The sequence below is a fragment of the Vipera berus genome, assembly GCF_964194415.1.
Source record: "Vipera berus genome assembly, chromosome: 2".
In the NCBI taxonomy this organism is placed as follows: domain Eukaryota; kingdom Metazoa; phylum Chordata; class Lepidosauria; order Squamata; family Viperidae; genus Vipera; species Vipera berus.
In genome coordinates this window covers 156,268,309-156,286,445 of record NC_138203.1, presented here as the reverse complement: position 1 = coordinate 156,286,445, position 18,137 = coordinate 156,268,309, and the positions used below count along the sequence as shown (strand labels likewise).

At 38.2% G+C, this 18,137-nt stretch overlaps 2 protein-coding genes across 15 annotated transcripts in view; one reads left to right on the top strand and one right to left on the bottom strand.

The window, feature by feature from the left end:
• WIPI1 (WD repeat domain, phosphoinositide interacting 1) overlaps positions 1-9,242 on the top strand; it is a 45,011-nt gene extending 35,769 nt beyond the window's left edge. Inside the window, exons 12-15 of one of the 9 annotated variants that reach the window (XR_014025231.1) lie at positions 2,621-2,721; positions 5,511-5,593; positions 7,614-7,708; positions 8,453-9,052. Coding sequence is in view for 4 of the 9 variants with exons in the window: in XM_081318552.1 (XP_081174678.1) it covers positions 2,621-2,721; positions 5,511-5,567 (158 nt within the window). In the remaining 5 variants the exon portion in view is untranslated. The other 8 variants (XR_014025229.1, XR_014025230.1, XR_014025233.1 and 5 more) reach the window with 8 other exon arrangements.
• ARSG (arylsulfatase G) overlaps positions 4,841-18,137 on the bottom strand; it is a 140,886-nt gene continuing 127,589 nt past the window's right edge. For 2 of the 6 annotated variants that reach the window (XM_081318545.1, XM_081318544.1), the window contains exons 13-14: positions 9,763-10,148; positions 4,841-6,798 (exon numbers count right to left, since the gene is read on the bottom strand). In XM_081318545.1, coding sequence (XP_081174671.1) covers positions 9,847-10,148 — 302 coding nt within the window. In that variant the 3' untranslated portion in view covers positions 4,841-6,798; positions 9,763-9,846. Of the gene's footprint in view, positions 6,799-9,331; positions 10,149-18,137 lie in introns of those variants that run through there. The other 4 variants (XM_081318546.1, XM_081318547.1, XM_081318542.1 and 1 more) reach the window with 3 other exon arrangements.

The window sequence follows — 18,137 nt, the reverse complement described above, 5'->3', positions numbered from 1 at the left end:
ATCTCAGCTTCCATAAAACAAGAATATATATATATATATATATATATATATATATATATTAACTTTAGTAAAAGCAGATACTGGTAGGTGTTTGTGTTTATATATATGAGTGTACGTAAATAAGAACAATTATACAACACTGGAAAGAGTCAAAATGAACAGAAAGACATTTTTTAATTATGTTGTCTTGCCGCAAGATAAAAAGTAATATAATAATGGCAAACAGCTTCCCCACCCATCCACGGATTTCTGGATGTTGCATTATTGTTTGTGGAATTTAATTATTTGATGTATACCGTACTTGGAAATCTTGTTTTTAACTCTTCCGATCACATGCCATATAGTAGTCCTAACATTTTTCCTTCCAAATTGATTTTGCTGAATTTTGAATAGCTGAGCACCATTTTGTCCATTGCTGTTTAGGCCAAATTGTCCTCTCCCAGAAGACTTTCTACTCAAACCTCAGCATAAGAGAGATGTATCTAGGGGAAATATGCATTTTGAACCCATTAACACAAGGCACAGGAATCTGGGCAATTCTAAACAACTGTCCATCTCCAAATTGCCTTTTGCTGTATTGTCACACACACTTGCTCACAGTATACACTAATATTTCTTTTACACACAGGCTTTTGCATCTACTCTTAATCTTCCCCCAGCCATTCTTAGCAAAAATCACTAAAGGGGGAGGGGGAATCCTGAACAAAATTCCCTGTAACATATTTGTAGCCCTTTATTTTTTTTTTCAGCTAAATTGCTGAAATGGAGTGAGAAATACGGTTTACCCCTTCTGTGATCCATCACCCACCCATTCAGTGAACAAAGGCAAAGCTGGCAAAAATAAAAAAAGGAAGAACCAAGGAATAAACAAGAAATCAAAGAAATGGTGTGGAGGTCAGGCAAAGTGACATATAGGTCAGCGCTAACTGAAAGGGTATATGGTGACATGGAAGCTACCTTTATAATACATCGTCTCTCTGTAGTCATGTGGAGTATTATTTATTTATTTATTATTGGGACTTATATGCCGCCCTATCTCCCAAAGGACTCAGGGCGGCTAACAACAGTAACATACAATAAATACAGAAGTTAAAATTAAAATTAAAGGCCCCTGTAGAATAAATAAAATTAAAATTAAAATAAATTAAAAATTAGAGTTAAAAATTAAAAACATAATTAAAATCCCTGTCAGTCTAGGTCAGCCAGGTGGAAAAGGAGTGTTTTGAGGCTGCGGCGAAAGGACTGGAGATCTGGGGCCATCCGAAGCTCAGGGAGGAGCTGGTTCCATAGGGCTGGTGCTCCCACAGAGAAGGCTCTCCCCCTGGGGGTCGCTAGCCGACATTGTCTAGCCGACGGTACCCTGAGGAGGCCTTCTCTGTGTGAGCATACTATGGGTATCAATTTTTGCTGGAAACGTCAGGAGCTATGCCCAAGTCTTTGATAATGGCCAGCAGGATCTGCCTCTCTGCTCACCTTTCTCAGAATCATTCTTGGTCCTTGCTCCTACAACTGCCTGATTACTGTACCTACCTCACTTTCCAGTGTGCTTCAGTGTCATATGTTTTACGTAATGGGAGTTGGAAGCTTTTTGTGGTTCTTTACTATCTCTGAGTCTGAAAACATTTAAAGCTTGGAGACATTAGAAACATCTCTCTGGAATTTGTCTCACTCCAGCATAGCTTCAGGCAATATTTTGCTAAGTAGACTTGTAGAGGTCTACGTTGCCAGAATAAAAGCAGGAAGCATTAACCTATGTGTGGGACAATACATCATCCTGGAACCTAAGTATCTTATTCTGTTGTGCTGGTAACATAAAAGAATGGTTTCTTTTTGCCTGGGAAGGGGGTTTTTGTTAAGATTTTTTTTAAAAAAACCTGTTATTTAAATAATTCAAAGTGGACAAGAGTTTAATATGAAAAACTCAAAGCTCTTTGAAGACATAAAATGCACTGAAGATTATAATCATTGTCAAATGCCAACTTTTCTATTATGTTCCTCAATCTTGTCTTGTATCTCAGGAATTTTGCTAATAAACGTTTTTTACTTCTGTGAATGCAAAGGCTCTCTGCAAGTTACCCAAATGAGAAAACTATAGAGGTAATCAAAGTGTGCAAGGGATAGGAAGGGAAGATATTAAATTTAGGCTGTAAGATGAGATATGGACCATACTATAGTTTGAAATCATGGGAAGCCAGTAAATGAAATGAAGACAATCAGTGGCAGTTGGCATTCAGTTGTTTGCTTTTGTTCACTCATTTTTAATACTTCCACATGAAAATTCTAAATCATGTTCTATACATTGTATTTGAGTAACTAAACCCTAAGCAATGATCAGTTTTGAATATTTCTGTTCACAAGATGTCGAAAAAGTGGTTCACAGGCTTAGAAAATCCCTTGATACCTCTGCGAGTGTCTATGTATCATTTGCACATGAAGTCAGGATTTTTACAATAAAGTCCTAATTGTGATGTTTCAGCTGTGATAGTTGATTGACACGTACAGGCCACCTCTTGATGCTCTTTAGCCATCCAATAATTTACATAGAAAGAGGGGTGCCTGCGTAAAAAGCATTCTTTAACATTCAGTTTAAAGGTTTCTAAGCTGTCTTCTCATATTGCAGGTTACTCGGAAGATGGGGGAGCCCTTCGAGGAGAGATAATACCCGAGCATGAATTTGCTACTGGGCCAGTATGTCTGGATGACGAAAATGAATTTCCACCTGTGAGCATTAGGAATACTTAAAACAGCATTGTGAAATTCGTGCTGAGAAGAAAAGCTTAAATCTTTTCTTCTGGGCAATCTGTCCCTTCCTCTCCTGCCTGGTAGCCATCTCTGTGTGTGGGGTGTGTGACTCCCACTGTGGGCTTTTGGAGTGAGGCCTACCAACCTGTTTTCCAAGTATATTTGTAATAGCGAATCCAAATTACACAAGGCTCTGGGCTGCCAGTTAAACGGAGGGCTGAGTTCCATGCCTTTCAAAGTTCAACCACATGTGGCAGCATCAGGTACTTCGAGGCCACATCTGGCATCTTTACAAAATCCTTAACAAAATTATCCTTCCAAGATAATGGTGTCTTCAGGGTTTAGTTCAGATCTGAGAATGCATTTTGGACGCCAGAGCAGCTCTTTGACCCACCTGTTGCTTTCCAAGAGGCTCCAAACAAGCCCGGAAAAGAAGAGAAACTTACAAGGGGCTGCTGTTTCAAAATTTGAAAGGAAGGCTTGTATTTCCCATTTGATTCCTCTTGCCTTATTCTTCTACATCCCGTGGTTCTTTGGCTGATGGATGCAGCATCAAGGTTGCCCTTTGCCCTACTCTTTCTCCACAGTGGGTGGAGGATATTTGTAGCAAGATCAGGGGAAAGATGTCACCAGCATCATTTGTGTAGTTGCAGTGGCCGGGGATTTACTGCCATGCCTGGGCTACTGGAGAAGAGGCTATCTATTTCTGAGGGAGGTGGGCACTTAAGAAATATGAAATATAAACAAGTAAATAAAATGTCAGGGAGCACAAGGGAAAAAAGAGACGGAGCAGCAATCCCAGCAGATGCCTGAATTCTCTGAGCTTTGATGCTGTATCTTCCAAGCTTCTCCCTCTCTGTTGACGCAGGTGCGTTATCCAAAATATAATAATATACCTTTAAAAGGGAGGACTTCGAACTTTTTTCATGGAGACATTTTTCAAATAGGCTATTTATATTGGCTACCATTTTCCTTCTTATGGATGTTTTTTTTCCCCTATCTTGCTGGGCTTCAGTCCAGCTTTCTTGTTCTTAGGAATTAGCAACCCCTTTCCTAAGATGCGTAACTTTCCTGACAGCAAGGACTGCTCCAGATCGTTTTTTATATGAGATGGAGGTGGCTGAAAAATCCTAAATATACAGTGGAATCATGGGGGGGGGGGAGGGAGCACGAAGTCTCCCAGGCGATCCCTTCCTTCTCAAGCCATTTTAATTGGAAGTAGCCAGGAAGCCCTGGATACCTCCATACTACAGTTGCTTAGATATCTTGTCTTGCTTCTGCTGTTATTTATTCTCCATTCTTCCCTTTCTGCCACTGCCTTGACCACCTCAATAGTTTGTTAAGGCCCTTAAAGCAGGGCTTTTCAACCAGTGGTACGGGTACACCTGTGGTACACTGGCACCTAGCTGGTGGTAGGTGACCATCCTAGAAAAGTGATAATGGGGGAGGGGAATGAGCTGATCTGGTGGCAGCACCGCACAAGCCTGAGTGAGAGACGGCTGGAGCTGCAGGGCTGTCAGGGCTCAGTGGAAGCACCAGGATCAGCGCCAGGCTCTAGCTGGAGCTCGGCGCTGATCCTGGTGCTTCTGAGCCCAGAAGAAGCGCCAGTCAGCTGGAATGTTGCAGCATCTCCAGGGTCTTGTGATTTATATTCAGATGCTTGGCAATTGATTCAAATTTATGACAGTCACTGTCCCAGGGTCATGTGAAGTGACCAAAACCTGCTGCAACCACTCAGCAGACGGGAGGAATAAAAACCAAACACACACACCCCCACCCCCGCTGCCAATCCTCAACAGAAATGCTCACAACAATGAAAACCTCGGAGAGGAGGAAGAGCACCGCCAGGCAGGTGTCTTGCTTGGCTGTTGCTTGTGGGGCACTTTTTCAGTGCCATTGTAACTTCAAACAGTCACTATGCGAACTGTTGTAAATCGGAGACTACCTGTACTTCATCACTTTTTTTCTTCTTTTTTGGTCATCAAGTTTTTGACACCTTGCTAGGTGACTGGTGGTACTTGGATGTTGCCATGTCCTAAAAGTGGTACAGTGGGTGAAAAGGTTGAAACGCCCTGCATTAAAGCTGGGAGGGAAAATCGGGATGTGGTATGCCACTCTGTAACTTCTGAAAAGAGTGGCTCTGTCTAGGGCAGGGGTAGGCAACCTCGGCTCTTTTATGACTCATGGACTTCAATTCCCAGAATTCCTGAGTCAGCTGACTCAGGAATTCTGGGAGTTGAAGTCCATGAGTCATAAAAAAGCCGAGGTTGCCTACCCCTGGTCCAGGGCATCAGTTGGACCCAAAGACCCAAAGATTTCCTCTTCAGTTGCATACAGGATTGCTATACAGGTAATCCTCGATGTACGGCCACAAGTGAGCCCAAAATTTCCACTGCTAAGCAAGACAGTTAAGTGGGTTTTGCCTCAGTTTATGACCTTCCTTGCCACAGTTTTTAAATGAATCGCTGCAGTTGTTAACTGCAGTTTTTAACTGAATCTGGCTTCCCCATTCACTTTGCTTGTCAGAAAGTCTCAAAAAGTGATCAGATAACCCTAGGACACTTGCAACCATCGTAAATATGAGCCAGTTGCCAAGTGTCTGAATTTTGATCATGTGACCATGGGGATGCGGCAATGATCATAAGCGTGAAAAATGGCCATTCACTTTTTTTCAGTGCTGTTGTAACTTTGAATGGTCTCTAAACAAATGGTTGTAAGTTAAGGACTACCTGTAATGGCACAGTCAGACCTGTTTCTTTTCTCACTAGGTATGTACAGGGACACCTATAATTTCCATTAAAGCTACAGCAAGTGGGAAATTATAGCTGGAGACCAAAGGCACTCAATTTGGGTATTTATTGCTAGTTGTACAGGAAAGCCAGAGATAAATATTTCACTCTACTTCTTAGTAGCTAAGCCAGTTTGGAATTCTATTTGCTTTCTTCTTTTTTAATTTTTCTAAAGGTGATCGTGGCCATGACCAGTATTCTGGGGGGGAAAAGTATTATATTTAAAAATGATTTCTTTTCTTCTAGTTTTTATTTCTTGCATTAATACACAGGCATACATATTTACTGAGCTTCTAGAGCTGTCCTATCTGGGCTGTAAAATTTTAGGATGACTATTAATTGGCAACAAGCTGATACCGAAGTCCATAATAGCTCTTTGCTGCCATGCAGTGGCCATTCACTCACATTTATCCAATTTTAATTAACATACATAGTATTTAGATTTTTGTTCTTCACTGTATAACCACTGTCTTTGTTGTGCTTGGTGCTAGTGTTGCAGTTTTATATATTATAAAATTATGAAATTTGTACCTTTAAAAAAAACTATCTAGTTGTAATCTAGATTTCTTCAGCCCAGATACAGTAGCTCTAATTAGCAATTGCTTTAATTGTGCTCAGCAATATTGTTCAGGTCATTAATAAGCTCTTCCATTTGTTTTTAAGCGTGTTTTATTTTACCTTTGGCTGCCATTATAGAAGAGGGTGGATTACAGTTCTTTAGCATTTGTCATGCCTCTCAAATCATAGTAATTTGATTGGTCGACATGCTCTTATTCTTTGCTGTGCTACTTATGAACCATCCTTAATACACTATAAAATTGTGGTAATGAAGTATCTTATTCAGAGAATAAGTAAACTATGAAAATGAAGAAAAAAATGAAAAGAAAGTAGCAAAGGAGGCAAATGTGATTCAAGTCCCCTTTTATTTTCTTTTTCTTTGTCCCCATCTGGGTTTGCCATCTTTGCTCTTTTTTGTTTTATGTTGTTTTTTGTCTGTTTAAAAAAAAAATACATTTTGTAAACCTCCCAGAGTTGATGGGAGTTGGATAGCATCTAAATTGAATAAATAGAAACATGGGACTTCAATAAACAGCCTCTAAGACAGACATCTCTGTGTTTCTTACCCAAGTAATCCTACCTTTCTTTTTGGAACACTTCAACATCAAAACTTAAAAGGTTTTTAAAGCCCTGCTAGGTTTCTATCAGCAGAGCAGAAGTGATGGAGAAATTATTGCCATTGGTTTCTCTCCCATTAATAGCTTCTCTCCTGAAATCAGAGACAGAAATCTTTCAGATCCACTATTCCTTAAGATGGGCCCTTAGATATTCTAGATTGAAGGACTGCAGTCCCTACCCATTTTCAATGCAACTTGTTCTCTTGCCCATACATTCCAGGTACAGTATTTTATAGGAGCCCTACCAGCAGACAAGGAAGTATATATATGTTTCTTTTAAAAAAAATCTTAAGAACCATATATCAGTCCCCCCCTAGGCATGAAAGCCAACTGGGTGACTTTGGACGAGTTACTCACTCTCAATGCAACTCAACTTATAGGGTGGTGGTTGTTGATGTGGGAGAAAATAGGAGGAGGAAGGAATTTTGTGTATATTTGGTATCTTGAATTTATTGATAAAAACAAAAAGCAAGATGTAAACAGACAAGAGATGTACTGACTGATCCAACTTACTACTATCTGCTGTCACATGTTTTTTGATATCTAGTGTAATTTCATCTGCCCAAAAGTCCTAGCCTAAAGCAGAGCTAGATGACAAGATATAGCCAATCTGAGTTGATCTCAAAAAGCCAAACAGGGTCAGATGTGTACGGTATTAAGAGGAGAGACCACCAAGAATTCTCTAAATTTCAAACTAAAAATAAAAAAAAATCAGGAAATATATTATTGCCAAGAAAACTACATAGATGTGCACAAGGCCAAAGGGAGCTGAATTAGTTTTAAGACACTAAGATGGGATAAATAATAATTAACTATTAACCAGATATCCATAATCCACTAATATACCACATCTCCTTATGTGCCTTGTCTTTTATTGTGTACCAATACAATAAACATGTCATTACAGAAATGATGGCATGTATCATTCTCTACTTGGAATTCTTCTGGATGTGATAAAAGCTGTCATCTCTCTATGGAAAATGGGAACAACTATGGAAACAGGTCTTGATCTGCCTTTAAACACGAATGCTTTAGGAGAGCCATCTAGTTTTTGATTGTGAAATAATAATTTACACTCTAGAGTACACGGCATGTTCAGTGCTACACTATGTTGCATAAGAAGGGTAGCAACAGTAGTACCATATTCTCTTGCTGGAGTCTGGTTCAGTTGTGACTTCATAATGTCAGAATGTAAACTTTGGGTTGCTGCTAATAGGATCAAAATTTGGTAAAGTGAAGCACCACAGTGTGACTAAGATTTTGAAAAACAGAAGCATCATACACTTTTCAAAGAGCCAAGGCGGCTTGCTGTGTCTTACAAGAACTCTTATTGACAGCTTCTCATGATGGCCAGAATGACAAACCTACACTATAAATGTTACTTTTAGCCAGTATGCTGAGCTGTTGCCTTTTTTTCTACATGTTTAAATAATTGATTCTTCAAGATGTTCCAGTGTGTTAAGTTTGCAGTCAAAACACATATAGGAACCATTATTTAACCCAGGAATAGATTTTGAGTCTAGATCCCAACACACACTTATTTCTGAGTCAGATCTTTTCTGTCAATTGAGGACAAAGCCCTAAGGGAGGCCCAGAAACCCATCAGCTTTGCCAAAAGTGAAATGATGCCATGACTTTCATCTCCCCGCCGCTTCCCTCTGCATGCATCTCAAGCCTGTTTGCAACACTCCATGCTCAACGCACATGACCAGGGAAAGTAAGGTCGTTCTGTTTTGATTTTGGTAGATAATCTTGTGCCGTGGAAGCCGGACGAACAAAATGAAGCGATCATGAGGAGAGGCAAGCAACACAACACAGAGCGGCGGATGGGAGGTAGTTTGGAAAAACAAGGGGGAATGTAGAAGAACCCACAAATGTGGGGCAAACCAGAGACGCTCCAGTACTTTTCACACAGTATGTTTCACTTTTGCTAATTGATGTATTCTGCCCCTCTTTTGTGTATTTTCTTAAAATGCTCTATGGTTGGTACTGTATATGCACATTATTCTCTTCTCAAGAACCACAGTATAAATGCATCTGATTGAAGCTGAATTTTATACTCCAGCTAGCCCTTTTCTTATTTATGCCATGTATAAATGTACCTATAAAAGAACCTACTGATTTATGTCGTTGTACAGTATATGCATGAGAATTTACCCATGCAGAATATTTTTGCAATTATCTACTTGAATAAAAGGAAATCTCCCAACTTCCAGAGTTGGAGGAATGCTGAAATATTTGTCCATAAAATCATGAGGTTAACAGGCGCTGTGTCTCCACTCATGTTCATTCTTCTTGTGTAACTTGGGAAATAAATGCATGCATAACCCCCATCATACACTTCCCTTTCAGGAAGCAAAGTACAGCAAAGGAGTAAGAAAAGCCTTGATATAGCTCAAGTTGTATGGATACATTGCTGCACATATAAATTCATGGAAACCTTTTTTACTTTTACAACACAGTCACCGCCTATTTCCCTTGCCTCAATTATTCTTTTCAGGGAAAAATCACAGATCAAGTTTGGAAATCAACAGCGAGAACTATTTTTTTTAAAAAATAATCAAAATATATTATGAGCCTGAATGACTATGAAAAGAAACTGTTACATGTAATATTGGCAAATGGTTGATAAAAAAATTAACCATATTCTATTACTACAAAAAATCACAGCTGTCTTAATTGTTCAAATTTAACATTGTCTAACTTGCTGCCCAGGATTGACTCAGTGCCAAACTTTTTCTGAGTTACTTGGATTATAATCTGACTTTATGAAATGCACATGGTTCTGCTAAAAATTACCAATCTTAACTATACTTCTTTCCTGCCTTTCTGTTACAATTTGTGCAATTGTCTTATGCCCTGACACCCCACTCCTGCTTTTCTGTGATGTACAAAGGGGACAAGGAGACATAACATTGTGATGTTGAGTTCCAGCTGAGCTGGACTTAAATCAAGGGGTATCAAATAGTCCAAACATTTTAGTCCCATATTTCAATTATGAGTCAAGCTAAATTCTGTACAAAGATATGACATAAATTATTATATAAAATCCAAACCTAGAATGTTGTAATTTTTGTAGCAGCTTTGTCCATTTGATTTCTAGTTCTGGGAGGACAGATGTTTGTTAACTTGGAAGTTGTTTAGCATTTTTCCAAAGATAAGTTAGAATAAGCAAATTCACATCTGCAGGCCAAGTGTTGGGGGTTGCAGCAGGGGATCACATCTGCATCATGAGAATAATCTGCTATAGAGACATTGTCTGAAGCAATATCCTGAAGAATATCCATAAAGGCCTTATTTACTAAGGGCAAAACAGAACGATACTCAGCACTGTGAATGTCCATTGGCTCTTGCTCTTGAATATCACGCTGCAAGTTAAAAATGAGAGGTGGCTGGTGATGTACTTCTTGACCAATGCTTCCATCACATGCTTTGGCACCACCTGAAAAGAGACAAATCATCCAAGTTCTTTTAACTGCCATCTTTTGAAAGTGTTATCTTTGTGGCAGCCACTCTACATTATGAGAAATAATAATCTGGGTGTACTACTGTAGTAGTAGTGCATTTTAAAGTAAAAAAAAGGTAAAGGTTCCCCCGCACATGCATGCTAGTCATTTCCAACTCTAGGGGCTGGTGCTCATCTCCGTTTCAAAGCCGAAGAGCCAGAGCTTGTCCGAGGATGTCTCCATGGTCATGTGGCCGGCATGTCTAGACGCCAAAGGCACACAGAACACTGTTACCTTCCCATCGTAGTGGTCCCTATTTTTCTACTTGCATTTTTACGTGCTTTCGAACTGCTAGGTTGGCAGAAGCTGGGATTTTAAGCATTTTAAAGTACTTTGAGTTAAATTGCCAACTGTACAAGTTCCTAAACTGGAGAATATGAACAAATTCTAAGAAGGGGTAGGAGATTTTTAGAAAGAAATAGCATAAAAATAACTTTCAAATCTATACAATGAATTGGAATTATTTTCTAATTTCTACTATTTGGCATATTTAGTAGAGAGACCAGGGTTTGTTTTAGAAAGTTGATTTTCAGTTTTTCTAACATGTTTATTAATATTTGGGACTGATCGAGACTGATTTTATCAGATGACACATAATGGGATATAAAATATAAAGCATAACATGCATTTCTAATAGTAGTAGTAAACAGCAATACTGAGGTACATTCACTTGCATATATTAACAAAGTGTAGCTGCAATTAGTAAAAAGAAGTACACTGAAGATTTTAGTACAGCTTGTCCTCAAGATATGACCATAACGGAGCCTGACCATTACAGCCGCATATTGTGGCAGTCGTTACATAAAACATGTCACCTAATGACCCTTCTCATCCCTACTCTCCCCAGTGAAATGTAAAACAAACTAGCAGAATTCAACTACTATTTCCCAGACAACTTTTCTAGCAATCCTAGTCATAAATTTTAATCCATTCTCTGCCAGATGTTTTGCAAGAACAAGCACTCACCATAAAACATGATTCAAATACAAAAACATTTCAAAAATTCAATCTTGGAGGAATTTTGGATAATTTAACGATGGTTTTGCATCCGAACAATTGGAATGTTACCAAGCCACTTTTGCTACTTTGGCTCAACATCAAAAAGTGAAATGTGTGTGTCCTGTATTTCATTCCACTAGTCACAGAACTGGCAGTTCAGGACAGCATAATCATAGATACTTTGCGTACTCCATCTACATAACCCATTAGTAGAATAACGTTCCTCAATGCCCACACAACTTTTTCAGCATGTGATGATACTGATGATGGATTTCTTGGCGAACTATTCTAATAGCTAATGTAAGATTTCTACAGAAGAGCAGGCCTAGGATCCACGGAGGTACTTTGCAGTTCCACTAATCTTCAAGTATGCGATACCTGTTTTTCCACTCCAGTTAGAGATGTTATTATCATAATATCTTTCATGATTGTTTGTACAAGTCAGAGTTTGCATATTTTCCCACAATAATTTACCAAATAGATGACTGCATATGTGAGATGTTAGCCCCAAAGCCATATCCCAACTGCACTCAAAGTCATTCTATGTAGGACTTCCAGGTGGCGCTTCAGTGGCGTGGAAGGTCGAAATCGACCGCCAGCTCTCTGACTCCGTTAAAGCCACGGAGCAGCCGACAATCAGCTGTTCCGCGGCTGAAAACCCTTCCCTTCGGGCGAAGAGGGGGAGATTCCAGGTAGGGGTAGAGCTCCCCTAGAGCCCCAGAATGTTTATTCTGAGGCTTGGAGGGTGAGACCTCCCCCGAAGCCTGGAAACACTCCGGATCGGAGGATTTCTCTGCTTCAAAGCAGAGCAAGATGCTGAATCCACTCCTGCTGGACTTGACTTGATTTGATTGTTATCTTGAGGAATTAACGCAGGCAGAGCGGATGCGGGAGCAGTATAAACAGCAAGTATAAGACCTTAACTGTGGAATCTCAACTTTCTTTCTGTCGTTTTAAAAAGAAAGGGAAGATGGCGCCTGAATGATTCTTTGTAACAGAGAATCGAAAGTGCTTTGAAAGTGAAAGTTGCTGTTTGGATATTGAAAACTGTAAAGACTATAAGAAAATTATAAGAACCTAAAAGAATTTTAAGAAGAGAACAGCAAGACTATAAACATTTTGACTTGATTAATCTTTTTGAATACAGAGAATAAAATTGATTTAAGATGTCATTAAAATCATCAAAACTTGGGGCCCCCAGAAATGCAGGGACTTCGCCAGCACAGCAATCAAACTTACAGGCTTTAATGCCCCCCCCCACAAACTTTGACATTAAAAGACCTGCAGGAGGCTTTGAAATCTCAAACTAAAGAAATAAATGATAAGATGGAGAAAATAGAAAATAAGATGGAAAAAATAGATGGAGAAATGCATGCTAAATTTGAGTTAATGTCAGAAGAGATTGGAGAAATTAAAGAAACTATGCAGATTAAAAATAAAGAAATAAGGGAAGATATTCTATTGGCATTTCAGGGACTGGCACAACATATTCAAAACATGGATGATCGTATGGAAGAATTAACTCAAGGCAATACTGCTTTGGAAGATAAGATAACTGAGGCTCAAAATAAAATGGAAAAGATGGAAGATGAAACAGTAATGCTACAATATAGAGAAATGGAATTTGCTTTAAGAATTAGAGGACTGAAGGAGAACAAACAGGAAAACCTGAGAGAGATACTGGCAAAGGCCTTTGCTCCAATAATGGGTTGGCAAGTTGAGGATTTCATACGGGAAATTGAAAAAGGTTTTAGAGTCAACTCCTGGATTGCGAAGCAGAGGAATTTACCAAGAGGTGTGGTGATTTATTTTTCGAAGAGGGTGATTCGAAATGAAATTATTCAAGCTTTTTATAATAAAAGGTTCCAAGTGGAAAATCAAGAGGTTTTGATATTGAAAGAAATTCCTCCAAAAATTTTAAGAAAAAGGAAAGAGTTTGCTTTTCTGGTAAATGAATTGAAAAAAAGGCAGCATCAGATGGGATATACCAGCTGGAATAGTGGTCAACTTCTTAGGTACTAGATATCGTCTTAATACAATAGGGAAAGCAAAAGAATTTTATTTTAATGTGCTGAAAGGAGATTTGCCACTATTTCCTGAAAAAAAAAAGAAGCGAAGGAGAGAAAAAACAGGCTCAAATGGAAGAGAAACAGATTTATGCGGAAGGTTCGAATTTGTTGGTTGAAGAACTACAATTAGTTGTGGATATGGACCAGCCTTTGAAATCAATAGAGGAACCTAGAGGCCAAAGAGTGACGTGAGCAGCAGCCAGACGAAAAGCGCAAGAACAGCAGAAACAGCAAGATCAAATTAAAACTCAAGAAGTTACTAAAACGGAAGCAGTGGGAGGGGCAAGACCAAAGCAACAAGTTCATATGAATCTGCAGGAATTGTTCCAAAAGCTTCTAGTTGCGAAAGATGGCGACCAAGTTTCTAACTTGGAATGTTAATGGTTTAAATTCACCACAAAAGAAAAAAATATTTCATTATTTGAAACAATATAAAAATGATGTTATTTGTTTGCAAGAGAGACATAGAGTAGTAGACCAAAAGTATTTGACAAACTCTAGATTGGGAATACATTTTGTTGCATCTGCCCCGGATAAGAAGAATGGAGTAGTTATATACTTAAAGAAAGATTTAACTGCTAAATTAATTGAGGCAGATGCACAAGGACAATATATTGCAATTGAACTTATAATAGAAGGAAAGATAATACTTTTGGTTGGAAGTAGGTCTTCTAATGGAATATCAAACCGTGCGAAACTGTCTAGATCTTTTTTTGAGCTTATGGATGACCTGGAATTGAGAGACATTTGGAGAGAGCGAAATATGGAAGAGAGGGATTTTACATTTTTTTCAGATAGGCACCAATCTTTTTCAAGGATTGATTTTATACTAATTACCAATGATTTTTTCTAGGGTGAAGAAAATTAAGATATGCCCAAGAACATTAACAGATCATAGTCCAGTGTGGATGGAACTAGTTCAAGAGAAAAGGGATAGATCTTGGAGATTAAATGAAAATTTGTTTAGATATGAGGAAATTGTGAACGAATGTAGAAAACAAATGAGAGAATTTTTTGTAATGAATATGCATAAGGGCACCTCGATTGAAATGGTTTGGGATTCAAGTAAAGCTTATATGAGAGGAGTCCTAATACATTTGAATAATAAGTATAGACATAAAAAGGAACAAAAGTGAAAGGAGTTAGAAGAGGAAATAAAGATGAAGGAGAGGTTACTTATCTTGAACCCAGCTGATAAGAAAGTGAAAGAAACAACTTATTGAAAGGGCAGTTTAATATGTTGATGGCAGACCAGGTGGCAACCAACATACGATACACTAAACATAATACTTTTTATAATGCTAATAAGCCAGGTAGATGGTTAGCTTACTTGTTAAGGAAAAAAGAAAAGTCTTGGACGATAGAGAAAATAGAATATAAAGATAAAAAGGTTTATCAACAAGATATTATCAGAAAGGTATTTTCAGAATTTTATTCTAAATTATATGCAAGAGATACAATTCAAAGTATAAATATAGATAAATATTTACAAGAGGTGAATATTCCTAAGGTTACTCAAGAGCAGCGGGATGGAATGAATCAGTTAATAACTTCTGAAGAGATTGTTTTAGCAATTAAACAGTTGAAATTGGGTAAATCACCAGGGACAGATGGATTGACAGCTAGTTATAAAAATTTGCAGTCAGAAATGGTGGAGCCTTTGAAGGATTTATTTAGAACAATTCAACTTGGGGGAGTAGTGCCCCCATCATGGAGAACAGCTTTCATAACATTGATTCCAAAGGAGGATCAAGATCTTAGTCAACCAAAGAATTATAGACCAATATCTCTTTTAAACACTGATTATAAGATATCTGCTAAAGTATTGGCAAATAGAATAATGAATATAATGCAACAAGTGATACATAATGATCAGTCGGGGTTTATAACTGGTAGACAAATGAAGTATAATGTAAGACAAATTGTTAACTTATTGGAATATTTGGAAAGAAACAACCAAGTCTCTGCTGCATTGATATTTTTAGATGCAGAGAAGGCTTTTGATCAATTGAATTGGCAATTTTTATTGAAAGTAATAGAAAAGATGGAATTTGGGGATTATTTTTTACAGGCTATTAAAGCAATATAACAAAAGCAAACAGCACAAATAATTGTTAATGGTAATTTAACAGAAATTTGTAAAATTGAAAAAGGAACAAGGCAGGGATGCCCTTTATCACCATTGTTGTTTGTTTTAACACTGGAAATATTATTGATTAAAATACGTGAATCAAATAAGATAAAGGGAATTAAAATTAGGCATCAAGATTATAGATTGAGAGCGTTTGCAGATGACTTGGTTGTTACTTTAAGTCAACCTACTCAATCGGTTTTAGAATTACTGGATGTGATAATACAATATGGACAAGTTTCTGGATTTAAAGTTAATAAGCAAAAAACTAAAATATTAACAAAAAATATGACTATAAAACAAAGAGAAGCGTTAGAAAAATCAACAGGATTTGAAATAGTAAAAAAGGTTAAATACTTGGGGGTATATATCACAGCATCTAATGTGAAATTATATAAAAACAATTATGAATTGTTATGGCAAAAAGTACAAAAGGAGATTGATAGTTGGAAAAAATTGCAATTGTCTTGGTTGGGGAGAATAGCAGCCGTGAAGATGAATGTCTTACCAAAATTTTTATTTTTGTTCCAAATGATACCAATACTTAAGACACAAATTTAAATGAGTGGCAAAAAGGTATTAATAAATTTATCTGGGCAGGGAAAAGACCGAGAGTAAAGCTTAAAATAATGCAAGATGCATGTGAGAGAGGGGGTTTGAAGATGCCCAATTTATTTATTTATTTATTTATTTAATTGAATTTCTATACCGCCCTTCTCCCGAAGGACTCAGATTATAATATAATTTGTGATTATATTATGATGCAGTTGTGTTATCAACAATTAGTGATTGGTTCAATTTAATGGATGAAAGAATATTGAATATTGAGGGGTATGATTTATTGTATGGATGGCATGCGTATTTATTTTATGACAAAAAGGTGGATAATATTTTTAAGACTCATATCTTAAGGAACGCTTTGCTCCGAGTTTGGAAAAAGTACCAATATATATTAAATAATAAAATACCTATACCTAGACATGCAATAGGAAATATAAATGTGGAGCAGAAACAAGATGTGATTACCTATCAAGAACTTAGGATGGAAGGGAATATTTTGAAACTGAAACCTTTAAATGTTTTAAAGGAAGAAAAGATAGTACAGACTTGGTTTCAGTTTATACAATTACAAGCTAGATGGATAGAAGATCAGAAAATTGGTATAGTAAAAGCTGATGAAAATTTGATAAAGCAAATTAGAGATCAAAGTCAATCGCATATAAAAAAGGTTATATAATGCTCTTATAGAGATTGATTCAGAATCGGAGTTAGTTAAAGATTGTATGATAAAATGGGCTCAGAATATTCAAGAGCCCATAATGATGGATACTTGGGGAAAAATTTGGGTTACAAATGTAAAATTTATGCAAGCACAAAACCTAAGAGAGAATTTTTACAAGATGTTTTATAGATGGCATTTAGATCCTAAAAGGTTAGCATGTATGTATCCAAATCAACCACCTAAGTGTTGGAGATGTGGTAGTGAAGAGGCAACTTATTATCATATATGGTGGACATGTAAAAATGTTAAAGCCTTTTGGATAAAAATATGGTGGATTTTTCAGAAAGTTTTAAAGAAAAAAATAAGATTTACTCCGCAGCTATTCTTATTGGGGATTATTTCGGATTGTACTGTTATAGAAACTAAATTAATGTTACACTTAATAACGGCAGCCAGACTTTTGGTGGCGCAACATTGGAAGAAAGAAGATTTACCTACAATAGAACAATGGATACTTAAAGTAATGGACGTAGCTGAAATGGCAAAAGTTTCAGCATATTTGAAAGAACAGTCACAAGAAAAATATATTTTGGAATGGAAAAGATGGATTTATTTATTTATTTATTAGATTTATATACCGCCCTTCTCCCGAGGGACTCAGGGTGGTATACAGGGTAATTAAAATATAACATACAAAAGTTAAAAATAAATTAAATTAAATTTAGCCCCAAACAAAATAAATTAAATTATGAATTTAAAACCCCAATCCCTCAGTCCAGGCCGGCAAGCTCGAATAACCAGGTTTTCAGGTCACGGCGAAAAGAGCGAAGGTCAGGAGCCATCCGGAGCTCCACAGGCAGCTGATTCCAGAGGGCAGGCGCACCCACAGAGAATGCCCTCCCCCTGGGGGCCGTTGGCCGGCACTCCCTGACCGACGGCACCCTGAGGAGACCCTCTCTGTGGGAGCGCACGGGGTGATGGGAAGTTGACGCCGGCAGCAGGTGCTCCCGTAAATAATCCGGACCCATGCCATTTAGGGCTTTATAGGTCATCACTAGCACCTTGAATCTCACCCGGAAGACAACTGGGAGCCAATGCAGCTCACAGAGAAGAGGTGTTACATGGGAGTATCGGGAGACCCCCATCACAACTCGCGCGGCCGCATTCTGCACCAGCTGAAGCCTCCGAATGGTCCTCAAGGGCAGCCCCATGTAGAGAGCATTGCAGTAGTCTATTCGAGAGGTCACAAGCGCATGAGTGACTGTACATAGGGCATCTCGGTCCAGATAGGGCCGCAACTGGCGCACCAGGCGAACCTGGGCAAAAGCCCCCCTGGCCACAGCTATGTGATCTTCCAAACTCAACTGTGAGTCAAGGAGGACGCCCAAGTTGCGAGCCCTATCTACGGGGGGTAACACCTCACCCCCCATAGTTAAAGATGGAATAGGCTGGATTACCCGAGATGTCGGTATGTACAACCACTCGGTCTTGTCAGGATTAAGTC